Here is a 17,753-nt window from a genome sequence, read left to right as displayed (position 1 = left end):
ACCCATCCACCGCCCCTCTCGTCTGTCCTGCGTACACTATCTCACTCTTTACCCTCCGTGACCATTGAAAAATGATGCAGGTGGGAGAACATCAGAGTTATTTGAATGTGATGTGAGTTGGGAGGAGACCGGGTTGATTTGGAGCATTTAAAGCCAGCAAAAACAAGATTTAAGTGGCTGGGTCACGTCTGCTGGACATGAAAGTGTGATACCGTGTATTCCTTTTTGTAAAATACTTTAATTTAATTGAATCTATTCATATATTATTGATTAGACACACACATGTTTTTGATGGCTTGACTAAAAAATAACAGATCGCAGTTTGAGGATGGAAAAAACCCAATAATAACCGGATTCATCTCAAAGGTACAATCAACCTTTTCTCTATGAAATAGTTGAGTAAATGGGCATGCTTTTTATAAACCGCTGTGCCCCACTTTAGACAGGATTCTGGCCCATTTTCAACCCTCGCAACGCTTACGCTGCTCTGGGTGTTAACACACTAAACGTGTGAAGCAGGAGCAGGAGGGAAAAAGAAAGTATTTTGAGATAATCATTTGTGTGTGTGTGTGTGTGTGTGTGTGTGTGTGTGTGTGTGTGTGTGTGTGTGTGTGTGTGTGTGTGTCTGTGTGTAAAAGTTTAAAAACAGTGTATTATTTGTTTAATGTCCGCAAAAACTAAATATGGTGTCCATGTGTGTAACACCGGGCGAGCTGCAGAGAAACACCACAGCGTGTCTGATGCCTCACACCTCTCAGGACGTGAATGTAATGTGAGACCAAAGTGCTTTCTGTAAACACCACCAGTTGCTATCTCAACCGGGAAATTGATGATCAGAGATAAATCAACTCACTCGGTAGCTGTAAAGAAGAAGAAGGAAAAAAAAAGAAACCCCACAGTGTTCAGTCTTGGTTGAGAGAGGAGAGAGACTTGTGTTCATTATTGTGTTCCACCTGGAAGCATTTGCAGCAAAACTGCTTTTTTCTCCCAAAGGACGAGGCTGTGAAAGCCCTTGCTTGTCTCTAAGTGTGTAATAATAGTGTCTCTTGCCGCGGCCTGTCTTTCTGGGCGACCCTCTGACCTGCTTCATTTGCTCACGGTCCCCCGGGGGCCGCGGAGAGACTAAACACCTCTCAGCTGCGGCGTCTCCAAGCAACAGCCGGCAGCGTGGACGACTGTCATCAATAATACGAGTGTCTCATATAGCGGAGCCGAGAGGAGAGACGCTGAACACAGATAACAGCGTCTCTGACAAACATTACCAGAAACATCACCAGGGAAGCTTTTCAGTGTATTGTTCGAGCACTGGTTCTCAAATGGAGGGACGTGTACTCAGGTTTGCAAACAATATAGTTGAAATTACCATCCATTCAAAAATGCTTGAAAAATAGTTATTTAATAAGTGTTCAATAAAATATAAGTTCCTAGTGAATTGTATATATTTTATATTAAATCAGAAATGTATGTCACAGTGCTGTGTACTGGGCAAAAAAAGTCCCCAAAAAAAAAAATCAGGGACATTTTTTTTTCTTCCCTTTTTTCATTGATTTTTTCATCGCTGAAAAAATGTTGAGAACCACGAGAGCATTGCCAGAAACATACACAATCACTTCTGCTGAAATACGGATTGACACATCTAAAAATCTGCAGTGATTAACATCAATTCCGTCTGCCACCTTTACAGTCTGATTTCTTTTTTATTCCAGGATGAAAAACTAATTTTACCCAAAACAGAATGGATTGCACAGAGGGACCTCCATTCGCTAATGACAGGCGACATTACTCGAGCTAAATTAGATTGCCCTGAAGCCGTTCCTATGAGGGTCTTGTTAAAACTACTCTCAGAAACAGCGGGATCCGTTACCACGCACGATTCCCTCCTCACTCATTTGACCCGTTCGGGCGAAAGCTGCCGTCATCGATCAACATGAAGCAGAGGTCAGGTGATGCCAGTGAAGTGAGAGTTAATGAGCACAGATTGAGGACAAATGAAATTAGGTGTAAATTACAAAGAGCTGATGTAGCGGTTTAACTGCAACACCAGATTTCCTTGTCAAAAGATAATTTCCCCATGCAGCTAGATTATCAGCATGCCATTTTTATGTTTCTTATATGAGTCACAGCGTCGCTTTACTTTAAGGGGGTGATCTCGAGTTATGATGTACTGCTTTTGAACTATGCAACTACAATATGTAGGTATATTCAGCTTTTCCTTGCAGGTTAGTTGCATTTGGACAAGGGAAAAAGATTAACACATAACTGTGGTGAAGAAGCCTTCAATCTGCCTTAAGAAGTGTTGCCACCAGGACGCAGACTGGTTTATTTCTTTGCCAGACTCTGAGGCTAAAGAGGCAAATCGCTCATTCTAAGATGAAAGTGAGTCAAACTGATACAGCAGAAGTGAAAAGGCATTCAGGACTCAGAAGGTCAGCCACGGAAATCTGAATGAAACGCCACAATCAAAGGTTTTCAATGGAAATCAAGCTTCTCTGAGGTGAATGCCTGTGGCTCTGTTTGGCTTGAATCCGATACAAGTCCTTTGAATATGCATCCTGACTGAAATATCTTAACAACTATTAGATGGATTAAAATAACATTTTCTAAAGTTATTCAATGTTCCCAGAGGATGAACCATTTGTTTTTTCCCCCTTGCGACACCATGAGGTTGACATTTGTGGTTTCAAGGGAAATGTCTCAACAACTACTGGGTGCCTTGCCATGACATTTCACACACATTCGTGTTCCCCTCTGAATGAGTTTGAGTTCATTCACTTTTTCTCTAGCGCCATCATCAGGTCAAAAGTAGGTTTCGACCAATTTGTGACCGAAAACCAGCAAGATAAACATTCTCATCGGCCCCCGCTGTAGGCTACTTTATGTATAGCCAAAGTAGCTGCATGCTAACATGCTAAACTTAGATGGTTTGAGACGCTAAATAAACATCAACATGTTACAGTTCAGCCTCACAGAGTCTTATTAAAAAGAAGTCACCACTATCGCACAACCAAATAACCCTGATGTAGTTTATTTGTCTATGTACAGTATGTTTTGGGTTGTAACAAAGAAAAACTGAAATGAGAGAGAAATTCAATATTTGTTTTGATTGTTACAATAAAAGCTAGAAATACAGGAAATTCCAAATCAAATTTACCAAAAAAAAAGGAAAATACTTTTACCGTGTTGATGTTAGGTCTTGAAACAGCATGGACAACAATAGAAAGCCATAAATCAAAATAAGCACACAAAGTAAAAAAAACAGCTGTGCATATACACATGGCATGGGAAATATAGCTTTGTCTCCTACTCACTGTACTTCACCTCACAGAACATTGCAATAGGTTAACCTTAAACAGTGTGTGTTTACCTGAATATGTCCAACGACCAAAGCCAGAATGCATCAAGGCGTTATTATTGAGACATTGTTCAGTAAAATGCTTCGACTCCTCTGTTGCACATTCAATGTTATTTTTGTATTTTTATTGTATTTTTATCTACAACTTTACAGCTTTACATTACAAACAAACACATTTGGATTTTTTTTCTCACCAAATTGTACTATAAAAGTGTTTGATCTACACGTAGAATGAATCATATTGGTGGCTTTCCTTCACATGAGCTAATATTATCTGAAGTGGTTTCTCCAATGGGATATTAAACACACTAAATACAATCAAATACGACTCTGTGGTTAAGTGAGCTCAACACGCACACACACACACACACACACACACACACACACACACACACACACACACACGCACACACACACACGTTCTTGGGGCAATCTCAAGCAAACACTCTCCCAGCATTTTATAAATACGGTAATGGCCTTTTTTTTTCTCAAATCATTTTTACCAGGTTTATCTTTATCACTGGTCCATTTCCCAGCATTGCCATCAAATGGAGTAGGATAAAGCTGCGAGAATAACACAGTATTTCCTGAGAGAACTAAAAGAAAGAACCGCGATTGACGTGCAAGACGACAGAAAACACACACACACACACACACACACACACACACATCTGGTTATTCAAACTAAATCCTTCAGGGACGCGGTCGCAGACAGTTCCCTCTGCTTCTGTTTCCTCTGTTCAACATGAGAGGGAGGAGAGAGACGGGCAGATGGACTCAAAGGCGCCGTGACAGAAAGACAAACATTCTCTGTCTGGCTCTGATCTTTATCCATTGAACAGTGTGGATGTTTTCTTTCAGAGCTAAAGGAACCTGACCTGGGCCGTTTTCACAGTTCTGAGCACTGCTGCTCGTCTCTTGTGACAGGAACACACACACACACACTGTCACATCCATCAGGCGGACTGCTATGGAAGGACGGCCGACTGATATGGAAGTGAATAAAGAGGGGGCCATGGAAGAGAGAAAACAGACATTTTGTTTTCGACTGACAAATGTCAAAGAAGAATGAGGATCAGACGACGGGGGAGACCAAACATTTGGTATTGTTTGGAGGATAAGACGGTCAACTTGTACAAACAAACACTAAACACTTAATACATTACAACTCAGCAACTCAACCATTTGTGAAGAAACTGACTCTCCAACAACACCATTTAGAAGTGGAGTTTGTTTAAAAGGCCATACCTTAATCTGCAGGACATAAGAACAGTGTCAGAGAGAGAGAGAGGGAGAGAGGGAGAGAGAGAGAGAGAGAGAGAGAGAGAGAAAGACCCTGTGTCTCTCCCAAACCCTTGGTGGACACAATATAGACTTTGGGGAAGGGTCCACAACACAAATGGAACACTTTCAAGTTGATGAGTACATTAAATTTAGCACCTTGTTGTATAATGTACAGGTAGATTACTGCTGGCACATCTCAACATGTCACACCCACAATGTTTTGTGACAATTACACAAACAAGGGTTGGTCTCAGCTACAGCACACACATTGACAATCTATTCCGCTTTGATGGTCTCTAAAAGCAGATACATGGTTCTCAGGTTATGATAATTGGCTCATCTTCCATCCGGCTGAATGTCCTCTCTTCTCCTTTCAGGTCCTTTCAACAAGAACAGCCTCTCCAAAAACAAATTGCCTCTCAGATGGCAGGCTATCACAAGCACCCGGGCTCCAATAGATTAGTCCACTGATCTCTCACGCTTTCATGTTCCTGCTCTTCCAGGTGAACCTCTGACGTGCCTCTCACACTGGCGTGGTCCTGCGATTCACCCCGTCCTTTAAATCATTGGGGAAACAGTTATGGACCTGGAGGAAATCAGCGGCCCCGTCGTGTTCGGGGCTGTACGTGTTGTCCGTCACACTGTCCCTCGCCAGCGCGTACATGGACAGCTCGTCCAGGCCTCCGCCAGACGTTGGCATGCCCTTCAGACCGGCCACCGGCGAGTTCTCCCGCGAGGCCTCCGTGGAATGAGAGCTGGCTTGCGACGCCCGCCGGCGGTACCGGAAGCTGGGTATCCTGGAGTACGGCGACGAGGACGAGAGCGAACGGATGAACTCGCGCCGCGCCAGCCAGCGAACTTCCTTGTTCCTCTCAATGTAGATGTTGACGGCGAGGACGGCGACCGTTTCGGCCACGATGAAGGAGAGGGCGCCAAAGTAGAACGACCAGCCGTAGGAGTAAGTGTACTTCCTGTCGTCGTCTCGTTTATCGCTCGGGTCTCCTGCATTGCTGGAGATGTAGACGATGATGCCAATTATGTTGCTCAGACCTGAGAGACAGACACAAAGAGAGGAAACAGAGAGAAGGGATGGGGCGGGTGAAAGAGTGTGGACACAACTGAAAATGTCCTCTATGACTTTACCGCTAACAATGATGGCCCCCTCATCACCATCATGACCCTTAATCACAAGTGTCCTGATCCCTTGTGTGGGATGAATGTAGATCTTGACCTTCACCAACGGGGGGATTTAAGTCATCTTCGTGATTGCGTTGCCGAGTGATCACATCAACATGCAGCTCCTAAATGATTGCTCCTCACCGGGAGCCCGACACACAAGAGTAATCCTCCAGCTCACCTGCAGCTACAAAGAGGATGCCGGCGCTGAGGAGGACGGTGTTGGTCTTGTTGTAGACTCGGCCGACCCCGACACACAGCCCGCCGAGCATCAACAGGACGGTGCTGAGGATGGGGAACACGCTGGAGGCGCGAACTATACCTGCAGAGGCGGAGGAGGGACTAGCCATGATTGATAACTGCGTTGAATGGGTTTTAACACAATTCATTAACCAATATTTGATCGGACAATAAAGAGACCGGTTAATACAAGATTAATACAGCTGAATGAATCAATACATCACCCAATGGATCAACTTGTGAAGAAATTCATAGAAAAATAAACAACAAAATACAACAATAATAGATTGACAGGAAAATAAATTTTGAGAGTCCAAAATTGAATTATAATTAAATTAATTTTCACTATCCAGTCCCTCGTCATCCTTTGAAAGACACCATCATTCATATTTTATGGCTTCAACTTGTGACAAAGCTTTGCTAATCGGCTGCAGGATGTAGCGAGAGCTCTCACTGACTATCATACGCAGAAATGAATTAATCACCGAGTCATTTTACAAGTTTCCAAGGATGGATGAGCTTACTCGATTATAAAGTCTTTTGTTAACCCTTCCTTTGAAATTTGAACTATGTCCCAAGTCTAGTAAATCGTCTCTGTTCTTCTCCACATATTAGGCAGATACTGAATCGTCTTTTGCTGTTTGACTATCTCAATGTTACAGAGAACTAACCACGATCTATGTGGGAGCTTTTTATTGCCATTTTTAATCAGGGCTTACTGAAAAATACCGTGACATTTTACAAGCAGCAGAATGGTTTAATCTGGTTTTAACAAGGATTTAACGTGCCACAGTTCAGTGTAAACAAGTCTATCTCGCGGTGAGCAGAGCTCACAATATGCTTCATGTCAAAAGAAATTAGGGAAAATGCTTCTGATCCTGCACTAGCATCACTCAAAGTAATTATGAATAATAATAATAATATTGGGTGCCTGTGCTGCAAACGGCATAGTCATTTTACTCTTTTTATGTCTTCAGTTCATTAAAACAATTATAATAAGCTCTCTTTTTGTCTCAGCTTTATGTCGCTATATCTATTGTGGGGTTAGAGCTAATTAATTAGCAAGTAAGGAACATTTAATCAAAGTATGAAAGTCAACTTAAAACCATAACTGCTTTACAAATGATTTGCAAGAGAAGTCAGACCTCCGGACAGACAATAGAAAACAAATATCACAGGTTGTGCTCCGACACAGCAGAATACGTTTAAAGGTTGTCTTACTTCATGCCTTTGTTCTCCATTTCATCAATCTCTAAAAGAATATTTAATGTTCGGTGACCGTTCTCAGAACCAAAGAAAAGACGCTGAAGGTCAGTGGACTTCCTGCATCCCCTTAAAAATAAAGGAAAGCTAAAGGCCAGACAAAGAGGACGAGTGGGGAGCACTTACGCAGCAGGTATTCAGAGCTGTCTGTGTCGTAGTCGTTGTCATCAGGGAAATGGTTGATTCTGTAACAGCTGCCCTGATTGATGCCTGCGAGACAAGAAAAGACAAAGTCTTCATGTGAATGATGAATTACAGTCCCCGCGGTGCGAAACGGTATGTGTGATGTTTAGGATGCCGGTTAAAAGAACAAAAAAGTGACGTTGAACCGGATATATTTGAGAGGGGTCTGACTTTTGTGAATCCATCAAAGTCCAGTTGGTTTCAATAGGTGAGATGTGTGTTGAACCTAAATGTGTTGAACTGTGTCTCCTGGAGTAAGATGTGTCCACGCTCTTGTCTCTGATGAAAGAGGAAGGGCGGGAAAATCCCTTATTGTAAACAAAAAGTTATTTTGGATGTATAGTGTACTTATCAAAACAAAGTATATGGTGCTTTACAGAGAGAACAAATAATAATACCAAACTCAGACAGCCTTATTTCCTTAGGCAGCTCGCTCCAGACCTCGGGGCCCAGGTCGCAAAAACTTCTGTGCCTTCTAATTATTTTTCATGTCTCAACAGTGCTGCGTCGTGAGAAGGAAGAGACAACGGGAGTAGCGGGACATGGGGAGGAAACACAACCCTTCTGATTACTTTAACTTGACTTTGTCTTCTGTTCAGGCAACAGTTGGCATAGAAAATAGCACTTGCCACAGTAGCAAGTGTTATTTATACCGTTAATATGACAACTTGAACACAGGGTAAAGACATTGTTTGCTTTTTAAAAAATTTTTAAAGGCACTTTATTCTAAAATCACTGTGCAGATGTTGCTTTGAATGGAACAAACTGGATCCATAAACGTAGCACACAAGCGAAACCATTTCTTTTGGATAAACTCATTCAGACATGGAATTTTGTTTATGGGTCCCGCCGTCTGCCGTAAATCCTGCACGCTAAAGATCAGAGCTCAATATGCACATATAGTAGGAGCAACCTGAAGAGGTTGCATGTTTCACGGATCAGTGTTTACGCTTTTGGTGGGGATTAGATTGTGTTGCCCAGAGGGATTTGATGGCTGGTGGCGCGTGTCCAAATCCAGCTCAGGTGAATGGTTGAGCGGCGGGAACAACAAGAAGCCAATTTAAACAACAAAAGACTGTGTGGCGGAAGCTCTCAATCCCGAGGTGAGCTTGAGCGGGAGAACAGAGAGAAGCATGTCGCTGTAATTGAGCAGGATTATAAACACCTTGTCTGGAGAGAGGGGGTTAGGGGGTTAATGGATGTTCAGTGCAGTGCTTTGGCTCTTTCAGTGTTTGGGCTGCGAATGACCTCACCACTTCAGTTATGTAGCAAACTGCACCCAGATAATCAATGGTGGGATTCATTTGCACATTTTAATTTATCTATGTCTTTGTGTGCTTGTCTTTGCATTCGTCTGCATCCCGGAGTAGGAAAGGACAAGTTACCATTCATTATAGTTACTGTTGCTATTCCTGTCAAGCATTTGGTTGTCGCACAGCTCACAATGCACTTCACAATGGTAACTGTGCCACTTTACCAGGATCCCAATCTGAAGAATAACCCTAACCCTAACTCTAACCGAAGATTAACTCACTACAGGATTCAGGGCATCTAAGCACGAAGAACAAAGCAAATGGCTGAACAATAGGCAGAACGAGACAAGGGGAACGCAAACTTGCACAAGTAAAACTGTACCCAGTCCCAGGAATATGACAACCACTTGAAATCATTTTAATGTTTTAAGCAACAAGACAAAAGCAGGCTTCTCTCCTTAACTGACAACTGTCGCTGAAAGATTCATCAGTTGTAGCTCACCTGCTAATGAAGCTAATGTTCGCTGCGCGAGTTACGTCTTCAATGTTTACTGTTTTCCCCGGCTGACACGTATTTAAATTAATTGCACTTAACGGCTACACACTGTATACGATATATATGATATTGTGCTGAAAAGACTGAGGTTAAAGCTGCCAGGCTCGTACATAAAGAAAAACCATTGCTCTCGTATTTCCGTGTAGCGTTACTTCGTCATATTATAGGTGCAAGAAGGTAAAATGTAAGATTTTGATAACCCTGTTTGGCTGCTTTAACTATGTTCAATGTGGATGCCCTTTTTTGGTAATGAATTGTAGTTAGCCAGCCAAAACACCTTTTAAATCAATTCTTACATTTTTTGCCATTGTGTTTTTGATTTTAAGAGGGATAAGGTAGAGGAAACTATGCTTCAGACTCTTTAGAGACAAAATGTCTCTCTCACTCAAACCCACTCCACATTACCTCGTGATGAAATCTATGATTGGACAACCACTGATTGGGAGAAAGAGCGAGGAGTTTAGTGAACAGTCAATGGGCTGAACCCCAGCCAAGCTTTGCCTTTCTCTGTAAGCATTTAATGTTTTTATCGCACATCAAAAATACAAAAGCCCCTTTTCATCTCTCATGGACTCTAACAGGCAGCCGAGATGAGAGCTGACCGACCGCCATATAAATGTCAACTGACTGTGCCGGTCGCCAACAGACACCTGTCAACTCCATTCCCAGGAGCCCAAGGGTCAGCAGCCTTCATCGTCTGGGCCCCAGCTTTTAAGGGCACGCTTGCAACCATTAACTAGGTCTGCTGCTTAATAAGGGACATCAAATTAATTAGCGTCAAATCAGTCGGTGGAAATGGAGCACAAGTTTCTGTGTCTAGTGGCTGATGGGAGTAAAAAAAGCGTTGGTATTTTAAGCAGCTCATGTGAGACTTTGTGCCTTGTGATAAACCAACACATCCAGCTCTTGTGGTTAGATCAAGAACTGTGAAGATATCAAAAACACAGACACCTTCTGATAATTGCTGTGCAAAAACTAAATCAATTGCAGCAACAGAGCCTGTCGCTGATTTTATACATGCACGCACAAAAACACATCTTTCACTGTGGACACAAAAAGCTATTTATTTTGACACAATATTTTCTCTGAGTTCCGACCACAGCCCAGTCTGACGCCTCTGTCTTGTCTCCTGTGTGTGTGTGTGTGTGTGTGTGTGTGTGTGTGTGTGTGTGTGTGTGTGTGTGTGAGGGGAGGAGGAGGATGCTTCATGTAATGAAATAAAGCCTGAATACTGACTAGCTGGGGAAAAAAAGGAGGAAGCGGAGATTAAACGCAAGAAGAAGGTACAAGGAAATGAAACCGAAGCGCAGGGAGCAGAGGAATGATAGGGATGAAATAAAAGATAAGAGTTCACATTAAAGAGGGACTCAGTCAGAGCGGGGATTAAGCAAAAGTGCGTATCGACACATTTGGGGGGTTATCCTTTAATAAAAGCATTTACATAAACAATCTCCCAACGATGCTTCTGACGACGTCATTGTATTTTGATTCCCACTAAATAAGACGCCCTAGCAAACCCCCTTTCACACTTAACAGTATGACTGACAACACGCGCCCATGTAAGCACGCAACATACAAACACATACCAACACGCACGCACACACAAACTGTACTGGGAGCAGCTGTGAAGCCACTGGCAAAAGGATGATGGACGTCTTCATTAGTTTTTAATTAACGCTGCTTTGCCAATAAGGGAGTTGCCGCATAGGAATACACCAATAACATTGTCTGAGCCAGTTCAACGCTGCTCTGGTGCCTCCAGAGCAGTATAACATGACAACGAGCTCCATTTTCCAGTTTTCACACTTCAGTAGCTCTGCAAATAGATTGATGAATAAGCCAATCAAAAGTGACTTGGATATTGCACGTCGGTTTACAGCAGCCAGGGTTTTTTAAGCCGTATATGGATAAGAGTCCTGCTCGATATGAAATGCACGCACCAAGTCTTAGAGACACATGTGTTTATTACTGTGGGACCAGGGAATGCCAGGATGAAAGCAATGTGCAACCCTCCTCATTTCCGCTCCAAGTTGGACAATATTACTGGTAATTAAACTGTCACTAAGCAGCGATTTCTTCAAACACAGCTCTGCCACAGCCTTTCTTCTGCTGCCATGTCCCCTGTTGGTCCCTCTGTGTTTGTGCGTGTGGTTCCTGTCCAGCCATCTACCTGGATCTGTGTTCACCTGCGCGCCCGCCGGCGACCAGCCCATCGCCTCTCCAGTGTTTCACTGTGACGCAAACTGGTGCGAGCAGAAAGAGGACGACTTGTAAAAGTAAAAGTCTTGACTGGAAAACAGCGTTTAGAACGGAGGCAAACAAAGCAAGCAACTGGCAAGGAATAAACCGGTGAACACTATGAATAACACAAGGGAAGCTCGCTTAAACCGAAGATTAACTGGCACAGACAAAGAAGAACAGATAGACTGCCATATATTTCTATACATATAATATATGCCTAACCCTCGTATGGTGTTCATTTTTTTGTTACTCAGAAGGTGTTGTGGGTCTGTTGGACCCTCTGTATTTTGGGGTTTTTAATCAAACACAATCAAACAGTGGACCCGAACGCCCTGGATGTAATATAAATGTGTAGGGGGGGTTACGGTGTACGGTAGATGAAACTTTTGTCTGATATATGTTCTTCGCAGAAAATGAGCTAAGGCCAATAAGTCTGAGAATGAAAAAATAATCAAATCATATTTTTTTTGCTTTGATGAAAAATGAAAACGGGTCCCACAGACCTGAACACCATCCAAGGGTTAAAAGGGGGATTCAGATTGCTATGATTAAATATACTTTACTTTATTTCTGCCATTTTTAAGTTTAACAAGTAATCCTTGTGTTTATCCCTAACAACAACCTCTTTTTTTAAGTTGTTTTTACCAATTGCAGAATTGATGGTGAAGGGATGAAACATTTGAAAGCAATGAGGAATGTGAAGTGTTTCTATTGAATCAACATTAACTTAAACGTCTGTGTGGTAAATAGGAAGTTACCACGAGCAGCCAGTTAGCTTAGCTGAGGACAGAGACTGGGAAGTCTCCAGCGAACCTGAATAACTGACATGCAAATACATAAAAATGACAAATCACCACTGTATGTGTACAACAGACAGATTCATGTTTCCTTTGGGCGAATGGAGGATAGACATTTTCTTCTGCTTCCTCTCTGTATGATAAACTAAGCTAAATGGCTGCTGGTGGGACCTTTTTACTGTACTAAGTGTGTCAAATGTCAACATTTCCCTTCAATATCTTGCCTACATTTGACACAAACAATCCCAACTGAAGAGGACAAGTGAAATTAAAGGCCTCAAAAATTAATAATAAAGGGCTTGAGGATATTAAGAAGGTTCATTAAATAAAAAAAAAAGAGAACGAAGAGATGAAAGAATGATGAGAAAGGCGGAGGTCAGTCTATAAAGAGGCGAGAAGAGAGAGCGCACACGGAGCAGACGAGAGGGGGACGGGGTGGCGAGGTGGACGTTGGGGCCTGCTGGCTTATTAGTGCCCCCGCTTGGCTTCTCATTGTCACACTTTAATTACAGACTTGTGGAGCATAGTGGGAATGACAAAGTGACCCCAGTCCACAGCGCCTAAACAAAACCCTCCTCGCAAACACGCTTCCACTGTGCCCCACGCCTCGCCACTCACACCAACACACCACCGCCAGCTGGGGTGTTTACTGTCAATATGCACCTGCTAATTGGATTATGTATCATCCTCAGACTAAGTTTTATTTACTCAAGTCACACATAAGGACGCCTCTGCTGCTGCATTACAGATTCCGATGCAAATTAGGTGCACTTAGTGCCGCCCTCACAACACTTATACGTGGGCAAACAAACACAGCAGAAAAATACAAAAAGCAGCTGTTCAGAAGTGGGTAAATGAGGGTTTTGCGCTGACCTCACGGCCTCATGGAATACATCCCTGCCCGCTCCTTACAGGCCCGAGGGAGAGGTGGTGGCGCCGGTTCAGCAGGCCGACGAGAAACCCAACAACGCATTCACTACACGGTTCTCCTGTGCGTGCTACAGCAACGTGCTGCCGTCCAGAGAAAGACATGTCGTCACTGCTATCTGTCCATGATGGTGACACCGTCGTCCCCGTCAATAACAGTGTGTTTGTCATGATGACCGGATGGGTGTGTGTGTGTGTGTGTGTGTGTGTGTGTGTGTGTGTGTGTTTGTGTGGGGAAGGGGGCGGTGGGGTGAGACTTCCTTCCTTGTTTTCTCCACTATACTTATGAGTCTCCATGACAACAGCATCCAGCAGTTTGTGTTTTTTTTTAAGCAGATGCACAGAGGTGCAACTATTAACCGTGGAGTGAATTGTATGATGAGCATGACCTTTGAAATGAGCAAATGACTTAAAAAAGAAGTCTCAACCTCGTTAACATATACTATATGTATGTCTATATAGTTTGATATTTGTCATTGATCCACTTTCATTGTTTACTGCAGAGCACTGATGGGAAATCGTGCTCGACATAATTGTTGGTTGCCATTTCAAATCTATTTTCATTTCTTGGGGTCTTAGTCAGAGGATGCACGTCTTATTTTTTTACACTCCTTGTCCGCATTAAAGAGAGGCGCCCAGCTAAGCATGCATCTTAGTAAATTGCAAGTGTCATAACACACCAGGATGTGCTTTACATGTGTCTAAAGCGTCCATCTTCACCACGGGGCGGACGGTTTAATCATTGATGACTGCTCCCTGTATGTGGGCTCTGATGACATTAAGCTTTAAAAAAGGGAATGAAGATGACCCCGTCTACAGAATCAACTGCAAATATTAAAAGGCACCTGACCGGACATTTTATATGCTTTTTAGAAAGACAATTATTTGATTTTTCTTCATGTGGGAAAAAAGTGAAATAGATTCAGGTGCTTTTGTGGTAAAATAAATAAATAAAATTAAATAAAGATTTAGATACCTTTTTGAATTATTTTAAAATCTAGCCGTCAATAATAATAATAAAAACCTCTGACTATATCCACAAAAAAGACACGACAGTCCACATAAGATGCATGAAAGAAAAACACGTTTCTGTTTCCATGTTGTGAGAAGGTGTCAGAAATGTTTCAGCTGTGTTGGAGCACATCATGTGCAGCGTTGAGGCTGGACCCCTCCTCCTGGTCTCTGTGTCTCTGTCGTGTCAGCCTGGAGCCATGGTCAAATGCCTCATTCTGGATGAATCATGTTTTTACATATAGTTTCACATGGCATGCTCTTCTTGGCATGCACAATATATATTACGAAGCAAAACGATATGTGGGATGTTTAGTAGACTATATTTTAAAAACATCTCTCCACCAATTTAGAAGACATCAATCTTGTTTTTTTTCGTTTGAATTTATTGGCAAAATCTGTTTCCAGCAATATCTGCGTTATGACATGAAGAAATCCATCCAGGCATCGACTAACTCACTGATAACTGAGGCGAGAAGTCGAGGGGTGGCCGGCAGGAATTGGTCAATGGAAGAGTGTCTGTCTGCCTCTGAAGTGAGACGTCACGGCCAGCGAGGCTTCTCAAACACCAAATGCGTAAAATGGGTCAAAACACTCTCCAAAAGAAAGCAAATATGATATATATATATATATATATATATATATATATATATATATATATATATATATATATATATATATATATATATACAATATTTTCTTTTTGCTTGGACATGACGTGAACTCAGAGTCATCTATTTTTAAAAACAACGGGCATGTTTCTATAGCAATTTCGGGGATGTTGCCAAGCAACAGCCTCGGATACAAAGACATGAATGAAAGTAGACGACAGCGCGCACATGTCCTGCCGTCAATGTGAATGGGCTTCGACGCGCCGGCTTGGCAACTCATTTCCGACTGCAACACAGCCGTGTTTATTGTGTGGCGCTTGAACAATGCGGTGTAACAGTTGGCAGACCGCTTGATCCGCTCGTGTCTTTGTTTATCTGCTACTCCATTGGTGTTACAATCCGTAAGTGTGCGTATCGACGCGCTCTCCACCTGACCTACAACCTCTGAAAGTTGTTTCGGAAAGGTGTGATTATTTTCTTGTTGCGTTCTCAACTCCCGATTGAGACATTTGGCGTGCGTAAATGGAGTGCGTCCTTTTGTGCGCAGTGAGAAATAAACGGACTCCTCCTCGTAAAAATACAAATAAAAAAGAGAGTAAAGTCAAACTATTTGCAGGTAAATAATAATGGACCGTGCATTCTATGTTACATTGTCACACAGAGCCACGGCGTACGGGTTGACTTACCTTCAATGCAACAGATTCTCCACAGCCCAGAGTGGGTGAGGTCGCCCTTCTTGGTTCTGGGCTGTGACTGGGTCTCGTCTGTGGTGGCATTGGTGGTGTTGCAGATGTACGCCCGCGAATAGAGCCAGTAGTCCGTGCCGATGGCGATGGTCATCAGGCTGAAGGCAGCAAAAGCTCCCACGGTGGCCAGCAGCGTTTGAACCCCGCGGTCACACCAACCCATGGCGCTTCATACTCGTCCACACCCTCACCGGTCCAACATGCGCTCACCGGATGCTTTGGTCATACTTTTAGGTTTTGGGTGCGTCCACTCTCTCTCTCTTTCTGCTCCCCGGCTGAAAAAAGTGTCGTCCAGAAAAAAAAAGAAGCAGGAATATTGTCTGAAACGCTCACCTGATGCTCAAAGCCAACTGGTTGCAGCTGTGGGAGAACACCAGTTGTGCCCGATCCAAAGGCTCCACACAGGTTTGAAGCGCGCAAGACAGCACGAGCGCAACATCGTGCGCCAATTAATACCACTTCAAACCTCTTCACCACTTCAGTCTTCTGTTTTTACCCCTTTATCTTTGTCTCAAAACTCTTTGCTCTGTCCCTACACAGACTGCGCCGCTGTTAAAATGTGAGAGAACTACGTCAGTGGCTCTGAAGTGAGACCCCACCCTCACCAAATCTAACCAATGGAGGTGCTGTTGATAAAAGAAAGAAAACAAAATCCCTTTGACGTTACAATTTTAAATGGAACCACTAATACATTTAAAACATGAGGAACATTTGGGGAATTGCTAGACCCTCTCAACTGCTGCATTTGGACACTCTCTTCAGAAGCTGTTACCAAACTCTCTGTCAGCCGCCACAAGCATGAGGATGGGGGTTAGGGTGGGACATGAGAAGAGGTTTTGACCCAAGGGTCCTTCTCTGTGGTGCACTAATGCCAGATAATCGTCGCCCTGCTGAACAGAGCGTTAAAAAAGCAATTATATGTTTGGTGAGCTGGTGTTATCACACAGCACACTGCAAATCACTCAGGTTCATTTGATTTCCCAAGAACAAACCAAGAGAGGATGCTGAAAGTAAATAATGATCGATGAAAAGATAAGTCAGGTGGGCATCCCGCTAAAGCAAAATACAATGAATAAAGTAAAGTGATTAACGTGTCATAAAATTTTGAGGGCAAGTGAGGAAAATAAAAAAGCACGTGAATAACTTGAAATGCCTCACACAAACTATTTCTCCTGCTATGATTTTGAACACATAGCTGACAAATTGGTTTATGAAACATGCACCATTCATGCCAACCGGATTAAAGACATGCATTTCTGAGCCAGATGGAAGGTTTTCAACTCGGGGAAACACTTTATTGGATAGATTCGACTGGCAAGGTGCCTCTGGCTGATAGAAACCCTCTCTGCCAGCCTGGTTTCTGTGGAAATCTGATCAACAAGCTTAATTTCACTCGGCAGTCTATTTCAATTAATCAGACTCTTCCATCACAACTTGCACTTTTTCAACTACTGTTGTCCTTAATTGTCTATTGTCTCTGTTGTCTTTTTTTATATTGATCTTCTTTACTGTATATTGTGTGTAAGAGCGACGTATAACCGGAGACAAATTCCATGTGTGTTTACACACATAAAGCTGATTCTGATCTAAGAATTGGTAAAATGTTGTGTTTGTCAAATTAGTGTAAATCTCACATTTATAGAAAGAACAGCTTTCACAAATCAAACCACTGGAAGCCCCCAAAGAAAAGGCCCTAATATAATAATTATTGTTAATTTCTGCACTGACATTTGATTACACACACACACACACACACACACACACACACACACACACACACACACACACACACACACACACACACACGTCTAGATGCTGGGCTGTGATTGGCTCACAGACCAGCTGTGATTTCACAAGGTCACACTCATTCGTCTACATGTTAGATTCAGAAAAACAAACCTTTCCCCTTCACCAAATGAATGTGAAAACATAATTATCATGTACAGCTATGCACGGATGTTATTATGAACAGGGAATTTAAATGTTCAAAGTGAAGTATCAGTCAGAGGAGCACAAACTTTAGTTAAATGCTACAAGGATGTTTATAATAACAGTTTGACAACTGTCAGCTGCTGTGTTCTGGTTTAGTGAAAGAATAAGCCAGGCAGGAAAA

At 42.7% G+C, this 17,753-nt stretch overlaps 1 protein-coding gene across 1 annotated transcript; it reads right to left on the bottom strand.

Annotated features, from left to right (window-relative positions):
• Positions 1-3,018: 3,018 nt before the first annotated feature.
• Positions 3,019-16,176, bottom strand: LOC137786790 (voltage-dependent calcium channel gamma-4 subunit-like). The gene is made up of 4 exons (XM_068578887.1): positions 15,581-16,176; positions 7,442-7,525; positions 5,994-6,134; positions 3,019-5,686 (listed from the first exon to the last, which is right to left on the bottom strand). Exons 1-4 carry the CDS (start codon positions 15,801-15,803, stop codon positions 5,160-5,162), a joined length of 975 nt encoding a protein of 324 aa, XP_068434988.1. The 5' UTR covers positions 15,804-16,176; the 3' UTR covers positions 3,019-5,159.
• Between the last annotated feature and the right edge of the window lie 1,577 nt (positions 16,177-17,753).

Source organism: Clinocottus analis, unplaced genomic scaffold (genome assembly GCF_023055335.1).
Source record: "Clinocottus analis isolate CAN_PGR_092001 unplaced genomic scaffold, fCliAna1.0.p SCAF_16, whole genome shotgun sequence".
NCBI lineage: Eukaryota > Metazoa > Chordata > Actinopteri > Perciformes > Cottidae > Clinocottus > Clinocottus analis.
Note: the sequence above shows the minus strand (reverse complement) of the source record. Positions and strands in the feature narration are given on the sequence as shown.